Consider the following 24,896-nt stretch of genomic DNA (forward strand, 5'->3'; position numbering starts at 1 on the left):
CACAAATACGCTGCTAAAATTACAGTGCATCTGGGCCTGCCTAGCAGAGCAAACCCAGTGGGAACCCAGATGGCTTTCCCAGGTTCAGCTGGTCATCTGGCTTCAGGTCAGCCTGTGAAGCCTGGGACACTGCGAGACAGCTGCTCGCATTGATGGTGCCCTGTCCCTTGCCCATCAAGGCACCTTCCGCAGAGCCGCGGAGACGTGGCCATGCGTGTGACCACATTGAGAAAGCCCTGGCCAGGCAGCCATAGCCTGGCTTTGGCAAGACTCTGGGTGTCCTCACCCTGCCCCATGCTGCTGTCCTGCAGCATTGTGCCAGGCAAGGTAGGGTGCCCCGGGTGGCTGCTCGTGCAGGCAGGGGTTAAGCTGTGTGCAGCTGCTTGTGTAACCAAGGAAATATTAAAGAAAATAAACAGGGAACAGCTGTTGGGCAGCAGCCAGGGCTGGAAGGAAATGAAGCTCAGCACTTCCTTCTCTGCAGCATCTTGTCTTCGCTGGTGCTCCACGGTAGTGGCCAAGCTCACGCTGTCATTTGCTGCATGGTGGGCACAGTCTTTTGGGGTTTATGTGTGATAAACCGGTGCCTCCTGCTGTGCTGTTTCCCTGGGCTGCCTTGCTCCTTGTGGGGAGGGACGTGTAGGGAAATAGTGGCCATCCTTCCTTTCTTCTCCCCCTTCCATCTTGGCTGGAGCTGTGCATGCTCCTAGGTGGAAAGTGTTGTCACTAGAGGCTGTCTGGAGCCAGAGACACAAACTGGCTCTGCAAAACACCCTGGAGCACCTTTAGAGGCAGGGGTGCTTTATATATATGTGTGTGTACATATATATATGTATCTCATGGTGCAGATGAGAAAGTTTAAAGCAAACATCTCCCCCCTTCCCTGTTCCCCGCAGCTTTTTCTTGAGAGAAGAAAAAAAAAAATAACCACTCCTTTTTGGCTCTGTTGAAAGAATGAATGAAATTGTGGTTTTTCCCTTCCTTCCCCCTTATCACACATGCTTCCTGGTGTCCTTATTTTAAACTTGTGGTGCAGTACAGTGGAAATTGGATTGAAAGGCGAGGAGTGAAACAGATCCTCTTAGCACAGTGGAAAAAAATGCTCTAGGTAGGCTTGGTAGCACTGACTGTTGCCGTTGCTGGAGGCCTTTATTATATGACTGTTGGATGATTCTATGCCAATTTTAGCTCTTTAGGCAGAAATTTTCCATGCTGGAAATTATTCATGCCTCTGATTATTAAAAAAAAAAATATTCCAAACACAAAACCACCCACAAAATAACTGATTGGCTAAAATGGTTCGACTGCTTCTGAAAACGTAGTAAGAGGGAAAAATATTTTGCCCAGGTCCAGTTCTGATGATCTTTTTGATGCGTTGGAGGAAGAATTGGAAACTTGAGTCGCAGGTGATCCCTGTGTCAAGAATCTGTCTTTCATGTTATCCAGTGAAAATCCAGCCAAATTTATTCATACTTCAGACCTTGAGCAATCACAGTACATGCATGTTTGGGTAGAGATATTTGTTAATTTAATATCTGTGTTCCCAGTGATTCTGGCTGCACTTTCCATGCTCCTGCCAGCAGCTGAGCAAGGTTTTGTTTTTTCAATAGCAGCTCTGGCCACATTGGGGTGAAGGCTGGTGCACCCTCTCTTGCTGTCAGTGACCCTCCTGCTAGGCCCAGGCAGGAGGACAAGGAAGCCATTTGATCCAAGTAGGAGAGAGGAGAAGAACTTCTTGGGGCAGGAGTGAGGGCCAGTGGGGACCAGGGTGGGGGCTGACGTGATGCTGCGGTTCTGAGCAGCCCGGGCACGGTCGTGTGAGTGGTTGAGGATTTTCTCTGGATATTCCCTGTGGGGCCACAGCTGAATTGCTTGTCACCTTCCATTGTGGCCAAACAATTATTTTAGGAGTAGGGCCAAGTAAAACACATGCACACTTACTACTGACAGCCTCGCCGGCTAGCCCGCTCCCGCTGCAACTGGAGAGCAAAGTGTCCTTCCCTCCCCAGCCAGGCAGGAATGACACTCAAAACACAAACTGCCAGCTCAGCTGAAACAGGGGTGAAGCCTGGAGTCTGCCCAGTGCTGGTCTCTGCCTCTGGGTGTAGAGACATTAGACCAGCCGCATTCCCCGTACTGGAACGGGGAATGTCGAAAGCTACCTTGCTGATCGCAGCAATGCTGCAGGCTGCACCGTCATCAGCTGGGAACACTCAAGGTTTTGTCTGAATACTGTGAACTTCAAGAGCTCTTCCCTTTGGCTGTCATTGATAACACAAGACTGGTCCTCTTCTGCAAAAGTCCTGCTTTACACCTCATCGCTGTAGTAGCCTTTCCAAGAACCATCCTGCTTTTCTCTTCCAAGGGTGGCAAGACCTCCTCTCTGCCTAATTATCCATTTTCATTCCTTTGCCCACACCATGGGCCATCAGCTGGTCGTGCAGAAGATGGTCACCTCCTTTCTAAGGGCCAGTGACCAACTCTCATTCTGCAATTCTGCCTATGTGTCCCAGCATGAGGCACAGACTGCTTCCTCCTGGTCCCAATCCAGCGTTTTGAGCAGATGAAGTGGTGACCCTCATCCCTTGGGAAGTGTGCAGGTCATACCCTTTCCTGCTCTGGGGTCATCACAGGAAGGCTTGGCATACCGTGCCAGGTGGTCAAAGTGGGAAGGGAGTGCTTAAGCTGAGGGATACCTCCACCTCCTATACACTGCTCATTGCAGGAGGAAACCTTCAGTGACCTGGGCAGTGCTCAGGAGCATTTTTGCTGTGTAGATCCTCTGTGCTCAGGTTCCTGCCTCCTCTCCTCCTTGCTTTCTCCACAAACATTTTCTGTCGCATGGTAGTTTACATAAAAGCAACTTTGTAGGGATTAAAAAACAAACCCTAGATGAAATTGTAATTCTGAAGTTTGAAACCTGAGGTAACTGTATGATTTGTAGCAAATTGATAACTACAAATACTAAACTCACTTCTCCATGAATCTCTTGGCTAGAGGAATAATTTCCTTCAAATAGGATTGAGGGTCTTTCGTAACTCTCAGTATGCCAGATGTGAGCTACTGGGAGCAGATGGATGCTGTTCCCGAGAAATACAGGCAGTAAGATTGATGTTTGCAAGGATGCCAGTTATATTCTGGACACTAATTGGGGCTGGCAGGTACGCTGGAAATGTTAGCTGGCATGGAAGTTGGTAATCAGATATGTGAGCGGCTGTCTCTGGTGAACAGAGATAGAGGATCAGGGTCTTGCATGCCTGAGAGATGCTTCCAGCCGTGCCGGTGGGGGAAGAGCCATGCAGTGACTGCAGGGTTCTGTTGGATCACGTTGGATGCATTGCCCAGGAGGAGTTTAACACGTCTTTTGGAAGGATCCTCTTGAAACGGTTGGCCGTAAGGAGCCACACTGTTGGTTAGAAAACAGATACTGGCTTGTATTTTGTGTTTTTTATGGAAACCCCAAAAAAGAAACATTTTTTCCCCACTCTGTAATTATGAGCTCATCAACCACGATGGTAGTCATTTCAAGTCTTCCTGTGACCAAGAGCCACTGTTGTCTTGCCACACTCTTAAAATGTCCTTACACCTAAACCTGACCCTTTTGCACCTTTCCTGCTATTACCAGACCCCCGTGCTTCCCCCGGGGCAGAAGCGCCGCTTCACGTCCTTGGCTGCCTCTGCCTGTCAGCTGCAGCCACCCTCTCCTTGACCAGGAGTCTTTGCCTGGCTCTCTTCAGTCCTGTCTTATTTTGCTTCCTGGACAGCAAAGCTCATGAGCTGCTTGCGAGCCGTGATGGAGCCGGGTCTCACACCCCCCACCTTGGAGCAGGCTTTGCCGGTCATGCCGTGCCCTGCCTTCTCACCACCAAAGCAGTAGCTTCTCCTCTGGCAGGCAGCTGCAAGCCCTTAAAAATCAAATTGGCATTTAGAGTTGCCCTTCCTGGGGACAGGTTATCCCAGGGCTTTTCCCTTTGCACTCAAAAAACTTGCCTTTGGTCCTTGTCCCAGCTGAAGGCTGCAGGAGGAGAGGGTGATGCTGTGTGGCTGTTCCTCTGCATGGTGGTTTAATTTTGAGCCAAGGGATGGAGACGTGCTGTAGGCTGGAGTAAATGTGCTTGCTGAACGGTTCAGAGACAGAAAATTTGAGAATTTTAAGCAACTTTAAAAATGGCTCTGGCGCTCTCCTCCATTCCTTTCTGTATGCGGATCAAGTGTGTTTCCCAGTCCTCCCGTTCGTCCATATGTTTAACAAATCCTTCAGGTTCTTAGCTGGAAACTTTTAGCTTTGACCCACCTGGAGCGATGTCATCTTGGCCTGAAGGCTGCAGGACACTCTCCAACAGCTTTGTGTGTAACAGAAAAAAAAAAATAAAAAATAGGCTGTTGAAGTGGTGCCTACTTTTATGAGAAAATTGGCAAAAGGCAGTGGTCTGTGCAAGTCGTCTCGACACGGAAGACAGATGAGCTCTTCTGCAGGGGGTTCTTCACCTGTTGTGCATGTGCAGCCGCGAGGCAAAGATGGAGAGGGGGAAAGGTTTGGATCTTAGTAATTCAGACTGGTTTTAAATAAAGCACTACATTAAAATGGGCTCAGAAGACACTAGCTGGCACACAGAGGAGAATTGTTCTTGTCAGCCTGTTTCAGGCCGTTGGACCCTTGAAAAATTAAAATGAGCCTTGTGTGTCGCTTCCAGTACTTCGAGCCCTGTGCTCGCCCTCCTCTGCCTGCACTCTGCCTCCTCCTCCTCTGCTCTTTAAGCTGGGCTCCTGGCAGGGCACACGGTTCACAAAGGTGATTTAAGTGTTATCTTAATTCTCCAGATGTGGAAAGCAAGGGGCAAGCGTGCCCACTAATGTGTCCCAAGCAGCACAAGGCTCCTTCAGGTGGGACTGCAAGCCGAGGCACTGCTTGGACTTCACCCTTCTTCTGGGTCGAGCCTGGTCCTGGCGGCCTCTTTGATGAAGAAGCCCTAAGGCAGCTCGGCCATGCTGTGGCTGAGGGAGATGGATGTGTTTTTGTGCCCGGGGATCGTAAACAGGGCTCTCTCGATAGCTATTTCCTAACAGGAATCTTATTTCAACACTTCGGGGATTTCTTTTTTCTCCGGGGTTTATGGAGTTCAGCAAAATTCTGCGTAGTTGCGTGTGCAGTGTACTTTATGGTTTCACCCCGCCACAAAAATAAATCACCAGGATCTCACTCTTAGACAGCTGGATCATGAAAGACAGGCCCTTGCGTGACCAAGGACAAGAAGAAACCCACAGCTTCCTACAGCGAGGTTCTTGCTACAAAGCACTGGTGACGATTGTATCCTCTGTGCCCAGGCTGCACTGAGAGCCATGAGCTTAAGCGTAGTGTGCAGCAGTATAGAAAAGATGAATTGCCATCATCTAACTTGAGAGAAGAACCGCTTTCCATTAAATGAGGACTACTCCTGTCTCTGTAGAAGAAACAGCCGGTATTTTTCCAGCAGCGCATCAAAGATCTTCATCATTTTCCTCCTTTTTCCCTCCACAAAGAACACGTACAGTCCAATGCACTTCAGCCTAGTTAAATGTTGGCTCCTTAATTTTTTCTCTCTCCAAATGTCTCCCATTTATAGCTTTCCAGCATTTGGCAGCTGGGAGCCAGCGCATTCCCATGCGTGCTAGCGCCAAGGCAGGTCAGTGGAGTTATAATTGGCTCTAGCTGGCACCCTGACGAGCTGCTGCGTGCGGTGCCTGGCAGCCGAGCGGGGCTGTGTGCTGCTGAAAGCCCTGCCTGCCGCTGGGAAACGGCAGCGCGTCCTCCCCGAGAGTCGGCTTTGGATGAAAGTTCCCAGGGCCAGTGCACACCTGGGGCGAGCGTGGCGGCACCGGGCAGCGCGTGTGCTTCTGTGGGGGAATTTTTTTTCGATTCTCATAGCTAAAGCCTTTCTCGAGCAGCTGCTCGTAACAGTGCTTGATGATTTTTGGTTTGTTCCAAGCTGATGGCCAGCATTTGCCCTTTCCCTTTGCTCCAGGTGTGCAGCCCTGCAGGGTGTCTCTGCACCCTTGCCAGGTTTCTGCTGTCCTCCTCTTGCCTCAGGTGCAATGCTGCTTCTTGCTGGTTTGCTGTGAGCCTTGGGGCACTCCTGCTCACCTTCTGGCTCTCATCTCCAACTACTCCCATCAGATGGTCCCTTCTTGTTCCCAGGCTCATCGCCTGGCGCTGCTGTGCTGGCCCCGTGGCAAAGGAGGGCCGGCTCCTGAGCCCGTGCTCTGTTCATTCATCCATGTTGGCACTTCCGTGTCTCCTCCCCTCTGGAAACCTGGCAGAGCAGCCGGAGGAGACGGTTTGCAGCCTTTGCTTCCCTGCCCAGGGAGAGGTACATCCCACATGAAGCATTGGTGCAATCTGGAGGGGAACCTGTGCTGAGCAGAACCTGTGGAAGAGGGAGGCAGAAAGATGGGGTGGTTAAAACAGTTTAAACTCCTAGGGGACAGAGCTAAGATCTCTCGCTGACAATCTGATGTGGTTTTATTTGCTAAGGCTTTTGGTAATGTGGTGTTTAAAAGTTGTCCAGTAACACGAGGCAAGGGGTTACACCCCTCTGCCTGGCTCAGGGGTGAGCTAAAGCCCTTCCACTCCCAGCTACTTAATGAAAAAAACCCCTGGAAATTCACCTGCCCCATTCCTGAGAGGGCTGAGCAGGAGCCCCAGGAGGGCAGGAGCTTGCTGGCAGCCCCTCTCCTGCCCGTGGGGTCGGTCCCAGGGGAGGTGCCCAGGGCCCTGCCGCAGGTGCCTGCCTGGACCCGGTTGTTGCTGGGGGTTTTGATGAGGTTTGCGTGGGTCTGGGCTGACGCGAGCCCCAGCATCTCCACCATGCTCTTAATCTAACGCAGTTCAGTCTTCTGGTGGAAAGGCCTGCAATTTAGGTGGCAGCAGCCCTGGATCTGAAACGAGCCGGTTTCAAGCTGACTGATGCTGCCTGGGGAGGAGTTGAGGAGTGATAGCAATAAATCAGTGCAAAGGAGTCTGTATCTCAGAGCGCTGGATTTTTAGTAAAAGTCCGGGACTCATTTACATCTCTAAATCTGTACGCTGTAGTACTGACCATAGTGTGTGCCACATGCATATTGTGGGCATCTAAGAAGTGGAAGCATCTGTGCAGTTTTATGGTCCATGGGAGATGGAAGTAAGCTGGGAGAGTCAGAGGGAGGGGGTGGTTCTGGACTTGTCCTGCCCTTGCAAAGAGAGGTGATAAAGCTGAAGGGACGACGTGTTTTTCCATGATCCTGATTCCTCACTTCTTTTCTGTGCCTTTCATTCAATTACATCAGGCTGTCACAGCTCTACCTCTGTCACCACTCCCACGCTGGCTGTTGAAAATGCTTTCGGTGAAGGACGCCTTGCAGTCTTGGAGTCCCCTTGCAAACCGAGGTGTGGACCTCTGCGATGATCTCCCTGGGGTCCTGGTGGGCCTGGGGGACAAGTGAAGAATTTTACTGCCCACTCTCCCTTCCCAGCGCCCTGCTCCATCTGAGAAGCAATGCTTCTTTCCTCTTGTTTTCCTTGCACCCCTTTTTTCCAGTTCTCTAATATGTTCTGTGCCCTGAGGCTTGCCTGGCTCCTCGTTCCCATCCCTGGGATCCAGCACAGACTTTTCCTGGGTATGTGGCAGGCATCCTGCGGGAGGAATGAGGAAGGCAGGTTTGTGCCAGCTGCAGCGAGGCTGCTGCATTTGCTGGACTTGGGGAGACCTCGTGGGGAGAGAAGGATGGGTGTGCAGGATCTGCCCTTCCTCTGTGATTCATGCCTTCCAGCCAGCAGTAGGGAGGGGGACCTCATTAACCAGAAAACAGAGAGGGGAAAACGTGCTGTGGTGCCAGCGGGTGGATGCTGTAGGGCTCCGGCAGCCGTCCCGTCCCTCCGTGGTGCCGTGGTGCCTCGGTGGTTTTCTTGCCAGCAGCTGAGGCTTTGCTTCTCCAATGCCGCGGGGTTGTTGCAGTGGTGCTGGATACATTGCACCCCTTCTCCTCATCTTCCCATCACCTCGTGGCTCCCACACATCCCCAGGCTGCGGGCTGCTGCTGCATCCCCCATTTTTTGGTAACTTATGTTCTGGTGTTATCTAGGATTGCAATGTGAGCAATAACCTACATGAAAAATGATCTCCCTTGTGATCTGGCGGCATGAGGAGAGACAGTGTTTTCCCTCTCTTAATTCCACCTCCCTGAGCATTTCTGCCTTACTGGTACCACATCTTGAGGCCTTTGCAGTGGGGATGAGTCACTGAGCAGTGAATTAAAAATTATGTTTATGTCTGTCTTTACTGGGCAGCGTGGAAATTAGATTTTGGAGATTAGGTTTGGGAGGTGTAATTAAAGTTGGTGGATTTATTGTTTTAATAAATTTGATAGAATATTTAGGGTTTGGGCAAGAAGGAGCTTTCATTCAAATGTCATTTTTTTCAGTGCTGATACCATATTAAATTAGCCAAACCAGGTGTATTTTAATACGCAAGGTGCTGTTGTGCGCCTTACTGAGAATTCCTTGTGCTCCTGTTTTCCTCTGCGAGCTCAGCTTGCTGATCGCTTACCATCAACCGTGGTCTGGTACTGGACTTTTTTTGAGAGGAGGGAGATATTTTTTTGTAGCAGACTTTGAGAAATGCTTCCCTCAGCGAGCAGTTTTGGGTGCAAAGAAGTTTGGGACCCCTCTGGGGCTGCTCCCCCCTCCCCACGCTGGCAGCAAACCAGTCCACATCCCTGCAGGCTTGGAGTGGCTCCGGGAGGGCCAGGAATGAGGAGGAGGAGGGTGGAGGTGAGAACCTCTCTGTGTCTTGTGCTACAGGCGAAAGTTCAGTTCGTTCAACTATATTGGGCAACTTGACTCTCGGGTAGGTGGACAGCTTGCCCCGGGCACCCCAGAGCCGAGGTATGCAGCCTTGCAGAGTGCAGCTGCCATTTCTCCTTTTTTTTTAGGGAAAACTATTGCTGAAAAGTGGAGGAAACATCACTTTTTAGAAAGTTTACGTTGTGGGTCTTCATCCCTGCCTGTAGAGCTGCTGCTGGCAGTGGGCATTGCCCCTCTCCAGCCCCGGGGAGCCACTGGGGTGCGGATACCACCAGCAGCTCTGGCAGGGACCCAAAATCCTGGAGTTCTCACCCAATCTCAGTCAACAGGAAAGTTGCAATCCTGTCTTTTTTAACTGCATGCATACAACCTGATGAAATGGCCACTGAAGAAGGCTTTGTGTTCGGCCATGCAGAATGCCAAGCCAGCTGGAGAGCTGTGCAGCTCTTCAAAATGGTGAGGTTTCCTCGTCCTAAGTTGGGAGGAAGTTAGCGTTTAAATTTTAGCAAAGAAAGAAACTCAGTTCCATATGTGTAAAACATTTTCTTGGGGTTTTTTGCTATGCATTTTTTTGGGAAAAAAAGAAGCTTTCTCCTTGATGAGTCACTTAAAACATTAAAAAATCCTTTTAATTTTAGAAGTTAGGTTTTACCGTTCAAATTAAAACATTGATTGAAATGGATACTCGTCTGCTGATCTTTCTTCTTGGCAAATCGGCATTTTCCAGTTCTCTTCTCCCCCCCACCCCTCCGCCCACCTCCGGGAAATAAAGAAGTCCCATTGGAAAGTTTCCCAGGGAGCTCTGAGGTTTCCGTTTGGGGGGTGACTGCTTTCCACCTGCCAGCAGGTGGCTGCTTTATGCCCCAAAACGGTGCTGGTTTTTTACCAGTCAGTGAATTTGGTCAGAGGCTTTTCAGATTTTCTCTCTTTGTATCTGTGTGGTGAGATTACACTTAGAGAAGAGCTCTAAGATTAGGATGCTGTCAAGCTTCGTGCTCCTTAGGGGTTTAGTTACGCTGGAAAACTTTGGCATTGCTTGGTCTCCCTCTATCCTCGTTGGGTCCTAGAAAAGCAGATGCAAGGTGTATGGTTTGGGTTGAATTTTGTGTGCGTTCTCGTGTTTAAATGCACAGAAAACAGCAGGGTTGCTGCACTTCGCCTGCTGCTGGGGCTCCTCCGTGGTGCCTCTGTGTTCGCTGGCTCTGGGCCCTGGGAAAGGGCAAATATCCCGGGCTAGGATGGCGTTCCCCCTGAAGCTGCATTGCATCTTGCTTTATGCAGTCCCAAGGGCTCGCTGCGGGGCTCCCCATACCCCAGCTCCGCCGCTCGTACAGCCCTTCTCTGCTAAGTGCATTAACTCTTCCATAAGCTACAAGGCCAGTCTCCTCCATCAGACATTGCTTAATGGCAGCGTTCTGGTTTTGCAATAAGCGGAGTTTCTTGGCGAGCTCCAGACCTCTGGCAAGGACTGTCTGAACTCAGAAGTGCTCCGAGTCCTCTCCCGCCATCGTGCCGGTGGTGGCAGTGCCAGCCTCCCAGGCCTGCCCCGGTGCTTCCCCGCAGCGGCTGTGGGCAGGGCCTGCCTGCCCAGCTGCGGGTTTTGGGCACCATTGAACTTGGCATCTTTAAATCTCACCTTTTCTATAAATGGAGGAAAACGAGGGCAGCACGCTGCACGAGGGAGACACGCTGCTGGTGCAGGGTGAAGTGAGGTGGGGATGCTGGTGGGTTCACCCAGGAGCTGGGCTGGTTCGTGCTGCCCGTGGGGATGTCTGCTTGGGGCTCCAGGGTCTGATCAGCCTTTTCTCTGCTAGACAGAGAGTTTTATTCTCAGGTGGGAGAGTGTGGGAAGGAGCATGGTCATGCTAAGGACTGAAGGCGTATCTGTTTCATATGGAGACCCTGGGTTTGGCAGTTAAACCTCGGGGGTTTGCAGTGTCTCATTTTCCACCTGTGTAATTGCACTGGCTGCCGTGGAGCTGCTCTTGATGGACACCACCATGAGCCCAAGCAGAATGAAATCCTCCCTTGTGTGAAGAGAAAAGTCAACATTGGCCTTTCTGCTGACTGTGCTCATTTGGAAGATGGGGTTTGTGTTTAGGGAAGGAACAGAAGGGAAAATAGATGGTTAGCAAGAAGTCTGATGCAAGAGGAGTATCATGAGGCTGGTGTTTCTGACCAGCGGTGCTCTCCCAAGTGGTAGGACTGCAGCTTTTGCAGCCCTGCCTGTAGCTCAAATGCCTTCTCTTTTGTCTCATCACGTTTGGGCCTGCCACAGATTTAAAACTGCATTAATTTCAGGGAAGGAATGTGCGCCAGTCTGCTTCTCCTCATCTGCTGGAGTGGGGAAGGTTTTTGGGAAGGGAGGGGTCAAAGAGAAACCAGATCATGAGCTATTTGGTGGAGAAGCCAGGGACGAGTCATCCTGAGGTTTTGGCAAGCATGCAGGTCAAGTTTTGGCAAGCATGCAGAGTGGGGTGGCATGCATGTAAAGTCTCTCCATGACCCGTCACTGAAACACTTGACTGAAGGTTGCCTCTTGGTGTGAAGCTCTGTGTTAGACGTGCAACTAGATCTGTTTGGAGCATTTGAGCACAACCCTCCCCCTTGCTGCACCTCAGCTGCTCAACACATGAAATGGGGTGAACGCGTTGGTATTTCTCCACTGTTGTTTGCATTTCCACAACAGAAACTAAATCTCATGACTTCCCCAGTCTTCAGAGGAGACCTACTTTGGGATGCTAGAGAGGAGGATGTGGGCGAACATGAGCCATCTTTGCAGCCTTCCCTATGGCTGCTGCTGCCGTGACAGCTCCAGCGATGGTTGTGGTGGCGGTTCTGTGGTCTTTGCCCCAGGCTGGGGGAGGTGGCACAGCTCCACTCTGCTCCCATGGTGAGGCACCTTCCAGGGGTACTTCCTGATGTGACACAGACCCAGCTGTGCTGCAGGGACGTTCCCATGGATTGGATGGGGAAGAGGAAGCGGTGCAGACCAGCGTCACCCCCCGGGTATTGCTGCTCTATTCCCAAGCACGTCTACTGGCAAGAGTCATTTCCCACGGCCACGTTGCCGTGGTGAATTATGGATGCCGTACTGGTTGGTTGGTGATGTTAATGCTCCGCTCCTGGTGCCTGCATGGAGTGCTGCAGCTTTCAGTGCTCATCTCTGCAGTCTGGGACCTGCCTACCCAGCCTGATGCCATCTAGAGACTGCAATTATCATAAATTAAGTGGAAAATGAATTAGTAAAGTATTGTAAAGAGAATGATACTTCCAGGATTTAGCACCAATGAATTGAATGTAAAAAGCAATATATTTTAATCACTCAAGAAGCAGAGGGATCAGCAGCTCTGTGAGGAGGCTGTGTTAATGGATATTGCTCAGTGCTCTTCTCCAAATCTGAGATTTTTCTTTTTTTATTTGAACACTCTCCTTAGTCTCTCCCAAATATATTCTTGCCAGGCTTACAAAAATAGGGAAAGCAAGCAGTGCTTTTCAGGAGTTTGGGCCATCCAAAAATGGGCGATGATCCTGGATCCCCCCATCTTGGGGTGTCTCACCTGATGCCTTACTGGAGCTGCGTTTAGGGAGGTGCAGCTTTGTCTGCCCTCTGGTTCCTTTCTGGGTGCCTCAGAGTGGGCACCTGGAGCTACTTGTTGTTTTTGAAAACATACAGACTTTGAATGTCTTAAAACATGATTATTATTTTTTTAATACTCTTGGAAATGCGCTTTGTAGATGAGCACAGGACACAGAAATCTCTGCGGGGAGCAGGGCCTGGCTCGACCAGAGAGAGATGTATCTGGAGATGAGGGTATTTCTCCTTCCACAACTCTCTTTTGCCCATCTGCTCCAAATAGCACATGGTGTTGGTTGCGATGGTGATACTGGTGACTAGAAACTCCCATCCTCTCATCGCTAATAAACAAACATGAAAATCTTTTAGTGATTTCTGGGGGTTTAAGTTTCAAGGCTGGATGATAAAACAGGAGGCTCCTTACACCGAGGTTCATACAGGCTTTTAGGGGTTAGATGCTTGCAGCTGAGTGTCTCCTTTGCTGGGAATCCCGGCAGCCCCAGGGAAGCGTGCAGTGCCCACCATGGTCTCGACTGCTTAAGCTGGAGCTGGGCACTCCTGAGGTTTCCACTTGGAGAATCAGTGGGTGCTCTAGCTGGAAACGTCTCCTGTCCTGGGCGTCCCGTCCTTTTTGCCTGTTTGCTTTTGGAGGACCACTGCACTCCGACCAAACGTGTGGACGTGAAGCTGCCACGTTGTCCAAGCCCCCGCGTGCTGGCAGAGCCCGCCAGCTCCCCGGCTTTGGTCCGTGTGGTTTACGGGCGAGCACCTGGGGTAGCACAGACCTGGTGGTGGCTCAGTCCTGGGGCTGCCCAGGGCTGGGGGGCAGCGCGGGCAGAGGGATGCATCCTGCCCAGCCCCACACCCGCTGCCCTCTCCATGCCAGTGAGCTATTCACAGACACCAGTGTCTCCCTCTGTCTAACGCTTACTGTGATTTCATAGGAAATTTCTCTTGCAGTGGCAGCTGCTGCCAATTTATGTAGCCCTTTTTTTTCCTCTGACCTCAGTTAATTCTTTTTTGTCTATTGCTTAAAGTTTTCCATCAGGTTTTCACAATCCAGCCTTTGTGATGCCATTTCCTAGTGCTGAGGAGGTCAGGATTGCCCCTGGCCCGGTAATGTGTAAAATAGGCTCGAATGCCTCATCCCTTGCACCGGAAAAACAGGAAATTGTGGTCATCAAGAAACCGCTCAGTTGTGCTGCCCTTTGGCTCCCATTGCTGCCTTTGAACACCCAACTTGCTTTGGCCATTGAATGGGCATTACGTGGTGCTGCACCAGTAGAATCCTTCCCCAGGCCTGAGCTCCTCAGCTCAGCATCACTGACACTTGGGATCTAAGCTTGCTCCGCATTGGTCCTTCTGTCTTCTGGGCTGTTGTGTCTTCAGCCCGTTTCCTCATAGGCAGTCTATGTGGATGCAGGGAAGGTGCCTCTCGTAGCGTTGCAAAGAGACTAAACATCAGTAGTCCGTGAGCCACTGCCAGATGGCGTTCTCTTTCCCGGACTATCTGCTTGGCAGATGTTTCCCAAACCAGGAGGCTCCAGGGCACAAGGATGCTTCGATTTGCAGGAGCACATTCGCAAAGTCTCTGTTTCTCAGTGCGCAGCCATGTCCCTTGTCATGTCCTTGTGGAGCTGGGGTGCTGCTGTGTGGCAGATGGTTGCTGGACCTGTTTCCCTTTCCCGTTGCATTTGGAGATGGGAATGCTGACCATCAGTGGATCAAATTTGGAGGAAGACTCTTCCTTCCATACCAGGAGACCTGACTAATGCCCTGCTCAGCATGTGGAGGTCAGGGTGAGCGGTGCATGTCAATGTCCCCATCTGGAGTTCACAACCACGGGGACAGCGGGGCACACAGTGTGCCCAGCTGCCTGCGGCATTCCCCACCTCTGACGGAGACTTTGGGAGTGTGGAATGAGAGCAGGCTTGGCTCGGACCCATCTTTCCCCCATGGCAAGCTGCTGCCTTCTCTCAGCGGGGAGGCTGTTGCTCTCACAAAGAGTCTCCTGTGATTCTGCCGCCAGGCACTCAGCCGGACTCTGAAGCCTTTTGTTGAACTCCTTTCCCCCCCCCCCCTTTCCCTTCGGGTGGTGTCAAAAGCTGACTTCTCTGCTCTGGATAACGGACATGTCTGGTGGAGGCATGGGTTAGGTCACCTCTCGCTTGCTAGACCAAGAAGGAGGAATGTGGTTTTACGCTGAACCTCCGTCATGCAGCCAAAGCAAATCCTGTCGATAAGAGAAGGGGGAACTTCTCTCACCCCGTGGCTGTGATTACAGCTCACAGCCTGGCTCCGATATCGGCTCCTGGTGTTGTGCAAGAGTGGAAGAGTTTGTTCTCCTTGCCTGGGTATTTCATCACACCCCAGCCTGTGCTGGTATATCTTGCTTTTCAGTGACGTGAACCACCATCCCCTTCATAAGCTGGCAAAGACTTGCTTTCTCTTCTGCAGCCCTGGTACGTGCCACACAAGCCCTGACACTCAGTAATGGAGAACCTGGGCTTTAGAGCAGCTCGACAAAAGCAAATCCCACAGTCCCACTGGCTGCAGAGGACTTGCTGCAAGAGTAATCCTGTGCCCTTCTGGCTCATCGTTATCAGGGGAATGCAGGACCTCTGTGTTTATCATTTCACCCTGACATTTTTCTCTCCACCAGATCAGATTTAAATGAAAAATATTTTTTTCCCCTCACCTTTATATTTCAGAGGGGAAAACTTTTCTACTTTATTGTGGAGAGCAGAGGAGAAGAGGCAAAATGATGCCACACCTTATTACCTACTGGCACTCAGCTTGAGGGTTTGGGGGTTTTTTTGCAGAGTTCTCAGGGTTTGATTCCAGCTGGGAAGCGATAGGGCTCACTCGCGGGCTGTTAGACCTGGAGCCCTGCTCTTCCAGGAGACGCATCCCTCTGGCATTACACCATCAGCTCTTATTTGAGCAAAGCCCTTCCCGAACGCTCTGCTTCCCGGGAATACTGCTGAGCACATACATTCCCCTCTCCCTAGGATCCCCTGCAGCCCGCAGCACTCTTAATTGATTCAATTAGGATATTATCTTATGAGTTTCCTGTTAATGAAGAAGCTGTCTGCCAATGTGTTAGCTGTTGATACAAAGCTGCTTTTGACAGGCTCGCTCTCCCCGGGTGGCCCCGCCAGCGTTATCACCCCCTCTGTTAATGGAGAGCCCGGCCACGGGCACAGCGTGCTCCCAGGATGCGCGCAGACCTTCAGCCATGGCTCATTGTGGAAAGACTCACTGCATGGGAATTTCTGGGTTAATAAGAAAACCAGCTAATTGATAAGATAAATTGGTGGTGGAGATAAATGGATAAATGTGCCCTATCCTGACGTGCCGTTGTGGGGAGCCCAGCTGCGGGTTGGATACACTGGAGGGAGCCAGGGCCCGGCAGCCGTGTGATCACCCTCCCGTCCAGCATTACTGCGAAGGAATTGGGGACAAGTGTGCTAGAACAGCTTCCGGCATAACAAAGGCACGCCAAAATGCTTTAAACTGCATCCACTCTAATCTTTTTTTTTTTTCCTTTTTTTTATGATTCTGTCACAAATACTTAAAAATAATCTTGGAAGGTGAGAAACAATAGGGTTATTGTTTCTTTTTTCCTTCATTTTTCTTCCCGACCTGGCTGAGTGCGTTGCTGAGAGCAGACTTGGCCTCTCTGCTCTCCCGTGCTCAGCAGGGAAAGTTGCGCTCCAAAGGGTTCTGTGTCTGTCTGCCCCTCGCCTGCCACATCTGCCCCCCTCCCCAGGATCTTGCATGGCCGGGCAAGTCCTCCCTTCTGGGAATGTGATGTGAGCAGTCTTGTTTGGAGCTTGGATGGAAACCTGAGATGGTTTGTGGGAGTCTCCCCATGCCAGCTGCCTCCCTTCCACAATTCCTTGCTTGTTGGGGAGCGTGTTTCCCTGCTGAGGCTGGGGAGAAGGATGCTCTCCCAGGAAACCTGCCCTGCCTTGTTGCTGGCGTGCCTGGCAGACCATCTTCTGATGCCTGCCTGCGCATCTCTCCCCAGGACTTTTACCCTTTTTCCATCCTTTTTCCAGAGCTGTGCCTGCTCTCCTTGGCTTTCCTGGGGAAGAGCAGCGTAACAACCTGTGCTGTAGTCCCCATCCTGCAAAATCGGCAGGAACAAGATCAGCCAGAAAAGGTACAGGGAGTCTCAAAACCTAGCGACCTGCTAGCTGGCTTCCTCCGGGTCTCTGGAGCATCTCTCAGCTCCGGAGCTGAACTTTTTCCCATTGCTGGTCCGTGCTTTTCCTCGCTGCAGCGTTATGGTGTGTAGTTCTACAGAACTGTCAGCCTATGACCCACAGACTGGATTTCTGCAGACGTGCTCTTGTATCTTGCTAAAGCAAACTGCCTGCCGTGCTTACAGCTGGCACCGAAGTTGTTTTCTTTGGAGTGGGTTTTAGCTGTTCTTCAACCACAGGCTTATGCCTAGCAAAACTGATGAACCAGTATTTGCTGCTGCCTTCTCCGGAGCTGTGTGATGTGGCAGCCAGGCTGGGTGGGATCCACGGGACTGACCCCTCTGCCTTGCTCCTTCCCCACCTTTTCCTCTTTTTGTGCATGCCAGAGGATGCTCCAGGGACCTTGCAACCTCTTTTCCTCCCTCCAGCAAGAGAAGACATAGCAGCTTGTGAATGCACAGGCATAATGGTACCAACGCGCGGCAGGCAGTGCAGTGTCTGGTCTGACTGGGGAGATGCTGGTGGCTCTGGGCTGGGCTGGAGGGCAGCCGGGTGGCTGCAGGGAGATGGTCCCCACACCACCTCCTGCTCGCTGAGCAGCTGCTGCAAGAGGCACTTACAGTCAAGATAAAGGAAATGGAGAACTTCTGGACTGAAGTTCTGGCCGGGTTTGGTGGGATCACATGGTCGGGAGCAGATCTGGCCGGAGGCGCAGCCCAGGCACGTGCATACGGCGGAAAACACAGCTTGCGCCGTTTGTGCCTTGGAGGCTCTCAGTGTTCCTGGGAGCTACAGATCCTCAGCTTGCGTTCAAAACGGAGAGGAGGGGAAAGCTTCCAGTGACTCAAGTATTGTGTTGCTTAACAGCAATCAGATGTGTGCCGTTTGCGACTTGTTTTGCTCACCCTTTGCCAGTCACAAGCTTTCCTGAGCTCTTCCCAACAGGACGAGCAGGGCCAGAGGCACCTCTCCGCCATAGCGCAACACGGGTGTTTTGCAGGGTAACGGGGATGTGGCGTCATCCTTTATTTTCATGGACTGAGGGAAGAGCAGGAGGCCGTGGCGTGCCCAGGGAGGCTGGGGAAGTAGTGCTGCCCTGGGAGCCTGCGGTGCCTCAGGGAGGCGAGTCCTCCCTCGGCCGTGCTCGGGCTCGCTTTGTGGCTGCTGGTAACGTTACCGCAGTCCCCAGTTATTGCTGAGTCTGGAGTCATTTTATTTTGTTGTAAACCTTTTAAAATTTGTTTTAAGTAGAAGCTGTAAACAGGGTCCGTTTGTGCTTAGTGTCATCCTGGTTTTGAGTTGTCTTGTTTTCATTTTGAAGAGACTATTTGAGAGCGTCTTTTGGTTTTCCTGTTGTATTTGGGAGTGTTGGGGGAGTTTTTTATTTCTCTTCAAAATGTAGGAAAAATACCTCCTCCCTTCTGACCCCTCTCTACCAAACCTCAGGAATTTTATCCCGGTGCATTTGAGATCCAAGAAAAAAAATGCAAGTATTGCCTGAGCAGGGGTGTAGAGGGCTGTATCGACAAAAAGGGCTTAGCTTTAGCATTATAGTGCTTTAAACAAGCTCGTGTCTAGCAGTAGAGGAGAACACAGCCCTTAGCTAGGAGCGGAGACCTCCTGTAAAAAGCATGTGGAAAAATAAGTGCCAAAGAACAAGAGCCGTGAAAAGCAGGGAGCCAGGTGGGACACATCCCCAGGGGGTCCTGGGACCCCAGAGTCTGGCCCTGCATGGACTCCCCATGGTGAAGGGGCTCCTGGCGTTACGTGACAGAGCAGCAGACAGGAGGGAGCGTGGCTTGTGCCTCTGGCTGCTTGGTGGTGCCCATCCTCATGCCTCTCATGGGATGAATGGCTCGGGCTCTTTGGTTGCATAGTTTCCTCTTTGCATGAAATACTTTAAATATTAATTGGGCCAGAGGAGAATGGCTGTTTAGACTTTGTAGGTGCTCAGGACACTTCCTAGGCAGGTGGTCTCCAGTGCTTCCATAAGTGCTTAATTATTTATGCAGAGTGCGATAGCTCCAATAGGAGAGAGCAAGACCCATTTCAAATACCCTGGGACCAGGGAGCTCTTCAGGTGATGGGAAACAGAGCTCAGATCCATGCCCCAGAGAAAACAAGGGAGAGCTTGCTTTTCCCTCCCCATCCTTCCAAAGGAGGGAATATCTGAGTGGTTGGATGGATGCTCTTTCTCCTCTTCTGCTCTGTGTAAAGTGCAAAGCCCAATCCAAATGGTGTTTTCCAGCAAGACCAAGTAAAGGAAATGCTGAGGATGTGGATCCTGCCAGGGCATTGGTACTGAGCGTCATAGCAGCTGCAAGGAAGTTGTGTGCCTGTGCTGAAGCACCAGGGCAGGCACCCAGCAAGAGCAGGAGCCGGTTATCACCTCTCTTTGATGACTAAACTTACTAAGTGCAATTGCATCAGTCAGGAAATTATTTATTTAATGCTGAAGATCCCATAAAACATTCATCCCTCAAAGCCTGTATAGCACAAAGCATTCCCCAAACTTGACGTATAACTTTATGGCCTTTTGCAGGCAAACATGAGTTGGTGCTGTGAGTCCAAGTCAGCTGTAGTCCAGGAACTGTGTCAGTGCTGTGCAATGCTTGAGCTAATAAGCTTAAAATATTACTTTTTTGAGGAGCTTCTGAGATCTATTGACCGAAGTCCATCCAGATGAAACTTAATAGTTGCAGAAATGCAGGTTACATAAATCACCCATGCTAAGCAGAATGATAGTGATGAGCAACAACAGTGATAAGAAATGTCTTGAAAATAGTAGAGATGACGCTAAGATCTTGTGCTTCTGGCACTGTTTTGGATGTGATTCCCTCGGTGCTGCAGGTCACTGTGCCCTGACTGATGGTGCTACGTATGATGTCTCAGGACACTGCTGGTTTGGAGAAAGAGTTTCGTCTCCTCCTGGGGAGAGTGGCTTTGTGTCGTGCAAGTTAGTTGCTGACTTTAATCACCTCTCTTGCATTTCCTTTTCTAGATGCAAATGCTGGACAAGTTTCCAATGGAAGGGGGGCAGAAGGACCCCAAGCAAAGGATCATCCCTTTTCTGCCAGGTAGGCCAGTGGGCTCCAGCAAAAAATATGCTGATTTTGGCACAGCAGGAGCTTTTTCCCAGTCCATGTATGAGCATACGTGTGTGTTAGCTCTTATCTCCTGAACCATCTGAGCAATAGCAAGTTCTTTGCCTGCACCGTATCCATTAAAACATCTGTATTTGTTAGCAATGTGCCTAGTGAGTGTTAAACCCCTCAAACATACTCTCTCCCTCCAAAAGTCATTAGTGGAGGACTTCAGCTAAGCAACCCCACTTGCCCAGCTTCTGCCAGGAGCATCCCCTGCAGCAGCCTCCTTGTTTTTGGAAGGTTCCTGGCCAGCACAGCACGGGGCTGAGGATGGTGTGAGGCTCCCCAGGAACTGCTCACACGCTGTTTTTCAGGTCCCATGCAGCTCAAAGGGCCATCCAGAGAGAAGGAAATAGCAATTGAATTCCAAACGTTAAATCAAGCTGATTGACAGCCTTGGCTTCCTCCCATGATGTTCGGGACTGGTTGCTCAAAGATAGGATTTCTGTGGCGTGACGTGTTCCCATGCCTGCCCAACGTGCAGCTGAGCGTTTGTGTACCCAAGGAACAAATGCAGTGGGCCTTTGCAAACTTTGTGGTGTGGGCGGTTGCTTGTGGCTGCCCTTTGGTGCTGCTGCTACAGGGGAAAAAAGAACCCTAATGTGCCTTGCAAAAATAACCAGCTTGAGGGGGCCCTGGGAGTCTTTCGTACACCCATAGCTAATGGCTTTGACCACAGAGTTGTCTTTACCCCCACCCCCAAGTAGCTAATGGGCATGTTTAGAAATGTCACGGTACTATAATCACTTCCAGTGACTGTCAGATCCACTTAGCGCAGCCCTTTGTGCTGTGCTCTTCCTCTTGGCTTTTTTAGAAACATAAAGGCGTTTAGTGGGCTTTACTTTTCTCTGACTGGCGTGAAGAAAATCATTTACGCCCCTTTCTGAGCAAGAGAATCTTGTCTGGGTTTCCCGCAGAGGGATTTCTGATTCTGGCTTGTCCTTGTCTTGTAACATCAGCAAAAGCAAAGCACACCTGACATTAATACGGCAGAAAAGCCTTTGCTGTACAAGTACTCCTGCCAGCAAGGAGTGAGGAGGAAAAATGGAGCCAAATTGGCAAAGGGCATAACTTGGAAAAATTGGACATACCGTTTGGCTGTGCTGCACTTGCAGAAATTTCCCACCAAAATGCTGCTATTTTTGGAAGGCAGCGATCGGGCTCGGGAAGGCTGGTCGGAGCACTGCTTCTCACAGCACACTCATCAATATTCACTGCTGCTTCTTGGTGTTGAAATAGTTTCCCTTCGCTAAGAGGCATGTCACTGGGATTTCCGTTGGAGGAAAAAGGGGGTTGAAGTTGCTGGAAAATAAAGCCTGGCTCTTGTGTCGGAAAGCAGTTTTGGGGAGTTGGGATGACCATCCTCTAGAAGAGCTCATGCATTTGTGTGTGTCCTCTGCAGAGATGTGTGCCCTTTTGCTCTGGTCCCCTTTTTACAATGGGATTCAATAATACCTTTTTCAGAGGTAGTCACATATTGACTTGGAAAACTGCTAGTCTAGACTTCTCCCAGAAATTTTTCTTGACGTTTCATTTCTGCAGTCGTTTGCGATAGCTAAGAAGAGAGAGACTATTTATGCCTAACAGCTGGCACCTGCAGCTTTACCGCTTGTACTTTCCACTGCCAGCACAGAGCAAGGGGTGGTGTGGTGAGAAGATCCCAGCATGGGATGCTGTCCTAGCTCTGAGCAGGAGCTAGCCACTGGAAAGACAGATAATCTTGCATCTGCCTCCTCAGGGGACAGCTTCAGAAGTCCTCTTGCTTCAGGGAAGTCATGTTTTAAAGAAGTGGGAATCATGTTGGCTTTGCCTTCCTGCCTTTGCTGTGCATCACGGAGCGGTCGGGAGCTGGTGGCAATGAGCCGAACCTCCGCCGTGAGATAGCTTGCAAGCTGTGTCTGCTTCTGAAAGAGGACTTCACTTGGGGGTAAGGGAAGGCTCTTTTAATAATTGCTGGCTGTGCTAGAGGATGTGCAAAGCAGTGCGGTTCCTTTCTGGAGCAGTTCTTGGCCTTCCCAGTTTGGGAATGGCAATGGGCTTTGTTACTTACAGGTGAACCCAAACTTCTCTCTCTGCCTAGGGGTGCCATCCAGGTGAGCTCGGTGCAAACAGCCTGGGTCTCTTTCTCTGCATAATGTGGCTCTAGTATGCTTAGACTTGCTAGGGTTTTGATTATGTTCATTTTCTGTGAGTACTGTAGTTTGCTCCCAATTTCATTTTGAGCAACATTTTTAGCATCTGAATTTCATTACCAGTGGAGATTTGGCTGCAGTGGTTTACTGAAAGTACACTGCTTTCTGGGAAGTCCGTTGTAGAGTAACATTAGACATTGTGGCCACTGCAATTCTCAAACATGTGTCCTGCAACCCTGTGCTTCCTGCAGCTTTGGCTTTCCTAGCAAAACCCTAAGTGTCCCAAACTCAGAGTCACCACCACAACATGAGAAGGTGCCATCTGGGTTTGTCTATCAGGCCAGTTTCCTGGAATGGGAAGAGAGTTCCATGATTACTCCATAGTTACAACATCCACCCCACAGGAACTCTGCTTGCTTTGTGTTGCTTTGTTTTGTTAATGTTTGCTTCGAGGATTTGACTTCTTGGAAATATCTGGAGACTGCAAGTCTTTTGAAGTAGGTCTCTGATGGTATCAGAAAATGCTCCTGTAAGTACAAGTCCTTCAGCCCACTCAGCTCTTCTAAAATGGAGTCATAAAGCTGGATCCTCAAAAACGGAGCAGAGCAATTGCACTTGAGGTTTGAGGCCAAGGGTTGTCCCTTCCTGGGTGTTGGCACCACACTCATCCCGTAGCACAACTTGGTGGGGTCCGGTTTGGCCTGGCAGGACGTTGCAGTGCTCCTGTGCCATGCCTGAAAAGTTTCTGCCACCATATAGGGGAATTTGAAGTGGACTCTTGGCTACTTTTGCTGGCTTTGAGCCACCGGCACAGCCTGCCTAGCTTCATGTGGTGCTGAGGACGGCCCCTGGAAACAGCTCTGGTAGCACCCAGCTCATGCATGGCATCGACTCTGGTCCCTGGAGCGGACTCAGGAGCAGCTGGCAAGAGAGAAGAGACCTGTCACTGCCCGGCCCCAGGGACATCGTGCTGGGCAGCTCTGTCCTCGCCTGCAGGAGTCCACATTAAGGGTTACAGGCTTGTTGGCTGGGAGATGATGGTGTGGAGACCCCAGGAAAGAATGAACTAAGAAAACAAATGAGCTCAGTTGGTCCCGCTGTGTAAGGGCTGTGCCAGATCTTTCAGGAAACAGCTTTTATAAGGAGAGTGGAGCCTTCCAAACTTTGTACAGCCCGAGTGGCCTGGAGCAGATCCTGGCCAGTCTGCTTCGCTGGAAACGTGAGCCTCGGCAAGGAGGGGTTGCCTGAGGCTGAGCTAACTTTGGCTGTAAAATTGCTTTTTAGGAAGCTTTAGCTACGGACAACAGTGAACTCCCAAGAAGGGAGGAGGAGAAAGGGGGTTCAGTGGGATCATTTTAAAAAGCAGAATGATGCCTCCTTTCTACTCCCTTCTCAGCCTGCTAACCTGCTCAGCATGGGCATCAGTGCTGCCCACATACTCTGGGACTTTTCTCCCAGAACACCTGTGAGGAAGCCATTAGCTCCCCACACAGGCCCCATGAAGGAGATGGAGGACAACTCATCCATTTTCCAGCTACAGTACCTGACTTTCCCCAGTCCCATTGTGTCTCCATCACAGCTGGAGATGGGGCAAGGGTCCTAAGTGCTATTTTCTGCTCTAGCAAGATGGACATTTCTGCTGTAGCGCTGTTGGGTGGACAGTCCCAGAGTAGCTTGCAGCCCATAATCAGCATGGTTGCCTTTGCTGTAGGGTTTCAGCTAACCCTGCTGATGTGCAGACAGTATTACCCCAGGCAGAGTGCTGTGCCGAAGCACTTGCTGTGCTTCTGACCTTTGAGCCCTCTTTAAACAAACTACCTTTTTTCTCGTGGCACTGTAGGCTGTAGGCGAAATGGCCTTGGGAACATTTTGCTCCAGTGAACTCTTACATTTCTCAGTGAGCTCTTGCATGGATGGGTTGCAGTAGGGCTTTGGAGAAGGTTTTGGGGCATCTTTCAATGCAGTTCCACTCTCTCGATCATGAAGAAAAGCTGCTGAGTCTGATGGGATAGCCAGAAATCAAAGGATTTACTAAGCAGAAGACTGCCTTTCCTCCTTGTCTTCCTCTCAAGCCTTTGTCTTTGCAAAAGTGTCTTTTTTTGTGTAGGAAGGGCAGCAAGGCCATTGCTGTCCTGTGATAGCAAAAAGCGAGCTGTTTGGGGTAGGAAGCCAAGATACTGAGGTTTGCTTGCTGAGCTGGGTGGAGAAGAAAAACTGTCTTCTCTTGCATCAACAAACAGACCCAGTGATGCTCTGAAGAGCTTTGCTGTTTTAGCGCAGGCCAAAATGCTTCTCCTGTATCATAGGTAGCACCCCTTGGGGCCTTGGGTACTCCCCGCTCTCTTTTCTTCCATCTCTTTGACCTATTCCTCTGGCCACCTCATCCAGCGCCTGAGAGACGTCTTGCCCCATCTCTTGTTGTGCTCTGTAGTTTTCTCAGTAATTTTTGGCAAATAAATAGGACTAACTGTGTTCCCTCCAGCAGGATCTCAAACTGTGAGAGTGTAAGGGGCTGTCTTGATGGGAGCACTGTTTAATTTGGCTTCATTTCACAATGTATGGAACTCCATGCCTATGCTATGCCCAGAGGCACGTTGCTGGTTCCCCCCCTTTTCTCCAGGAGATGCGCACAGCTCAGGACTTTGCCAAACAGATGCTAAGTGCGGGGCTCCTGGAAACGCTGTCTTCCATGTCTGCTTCCCCACCCTAGGAATAGCCCCTGTAGCTGGCTGCTCCGAGGGCTGGGACTAATTATGTGTACATTTGGGGCTGCCTTTTTTTGAAGTGAGTTTGGAACCCATGCCAGGGAAAATCTGGATGTGATTTGAAAGGTGCAGAGAAGTGAATTCTTTCCGAGGCAGTGGGGTGGGGGGAGAGTGGGGGGAGTCCTTCAGGGTAAAGCAAGAGGCACACACGGTTTTCCACTTTTGAAATATCTGGCTTGGTTCGTGGCCGTGATCGGCAGGGTGACGTGTTTCGGGTTCTCTGCCCCTCCAAGCTTGCTGGAGATCC

General features: G+C 50.6%; 1 protein-coding gene across 3 annotated transcripts in view; it reads left to right on the top strand.

The window, feature by feature from the left end:
• The window catches only part of SH3PXD2B (SH3 and PX domains 2B), a 79,639-nt gene that overhangs the window by 13,862 nt on the left and 40,881 nt on the right, over positions 1 to 24,896 (top strand). For all 3 annotated transcript variants that reach the window (XM_075766229.1, XM_075766230.1, XM_075766231.1), the window contains exon 3: positions 19,608 to 19,683. In XM_075766229.1, coding sequence (XP_075622344.1) covers positions 19,608 to 19,683 — 76 coding nt within the window. The remainder of the gene's footprint in view (positions 1 to 19,607; positions 19,684 to 24,896) is intronic.

The sequence above is a fragment of the Balearica regulorum genome, chromosome 14 (genome assembly GCF_011004875.1).
Source record: "Balearica regulorum gibbericeps isolate bBalReg1 chromosome 14, bBalReg1.pri, whole genome shotgun sequence".
Classification (NCBI taxonomy): domain Eukaryota; kingdom Metazoa; phylum Chordata; class Aves; order Gruiformes; family Gruidae; genus Balearica; species Balearica regulorum.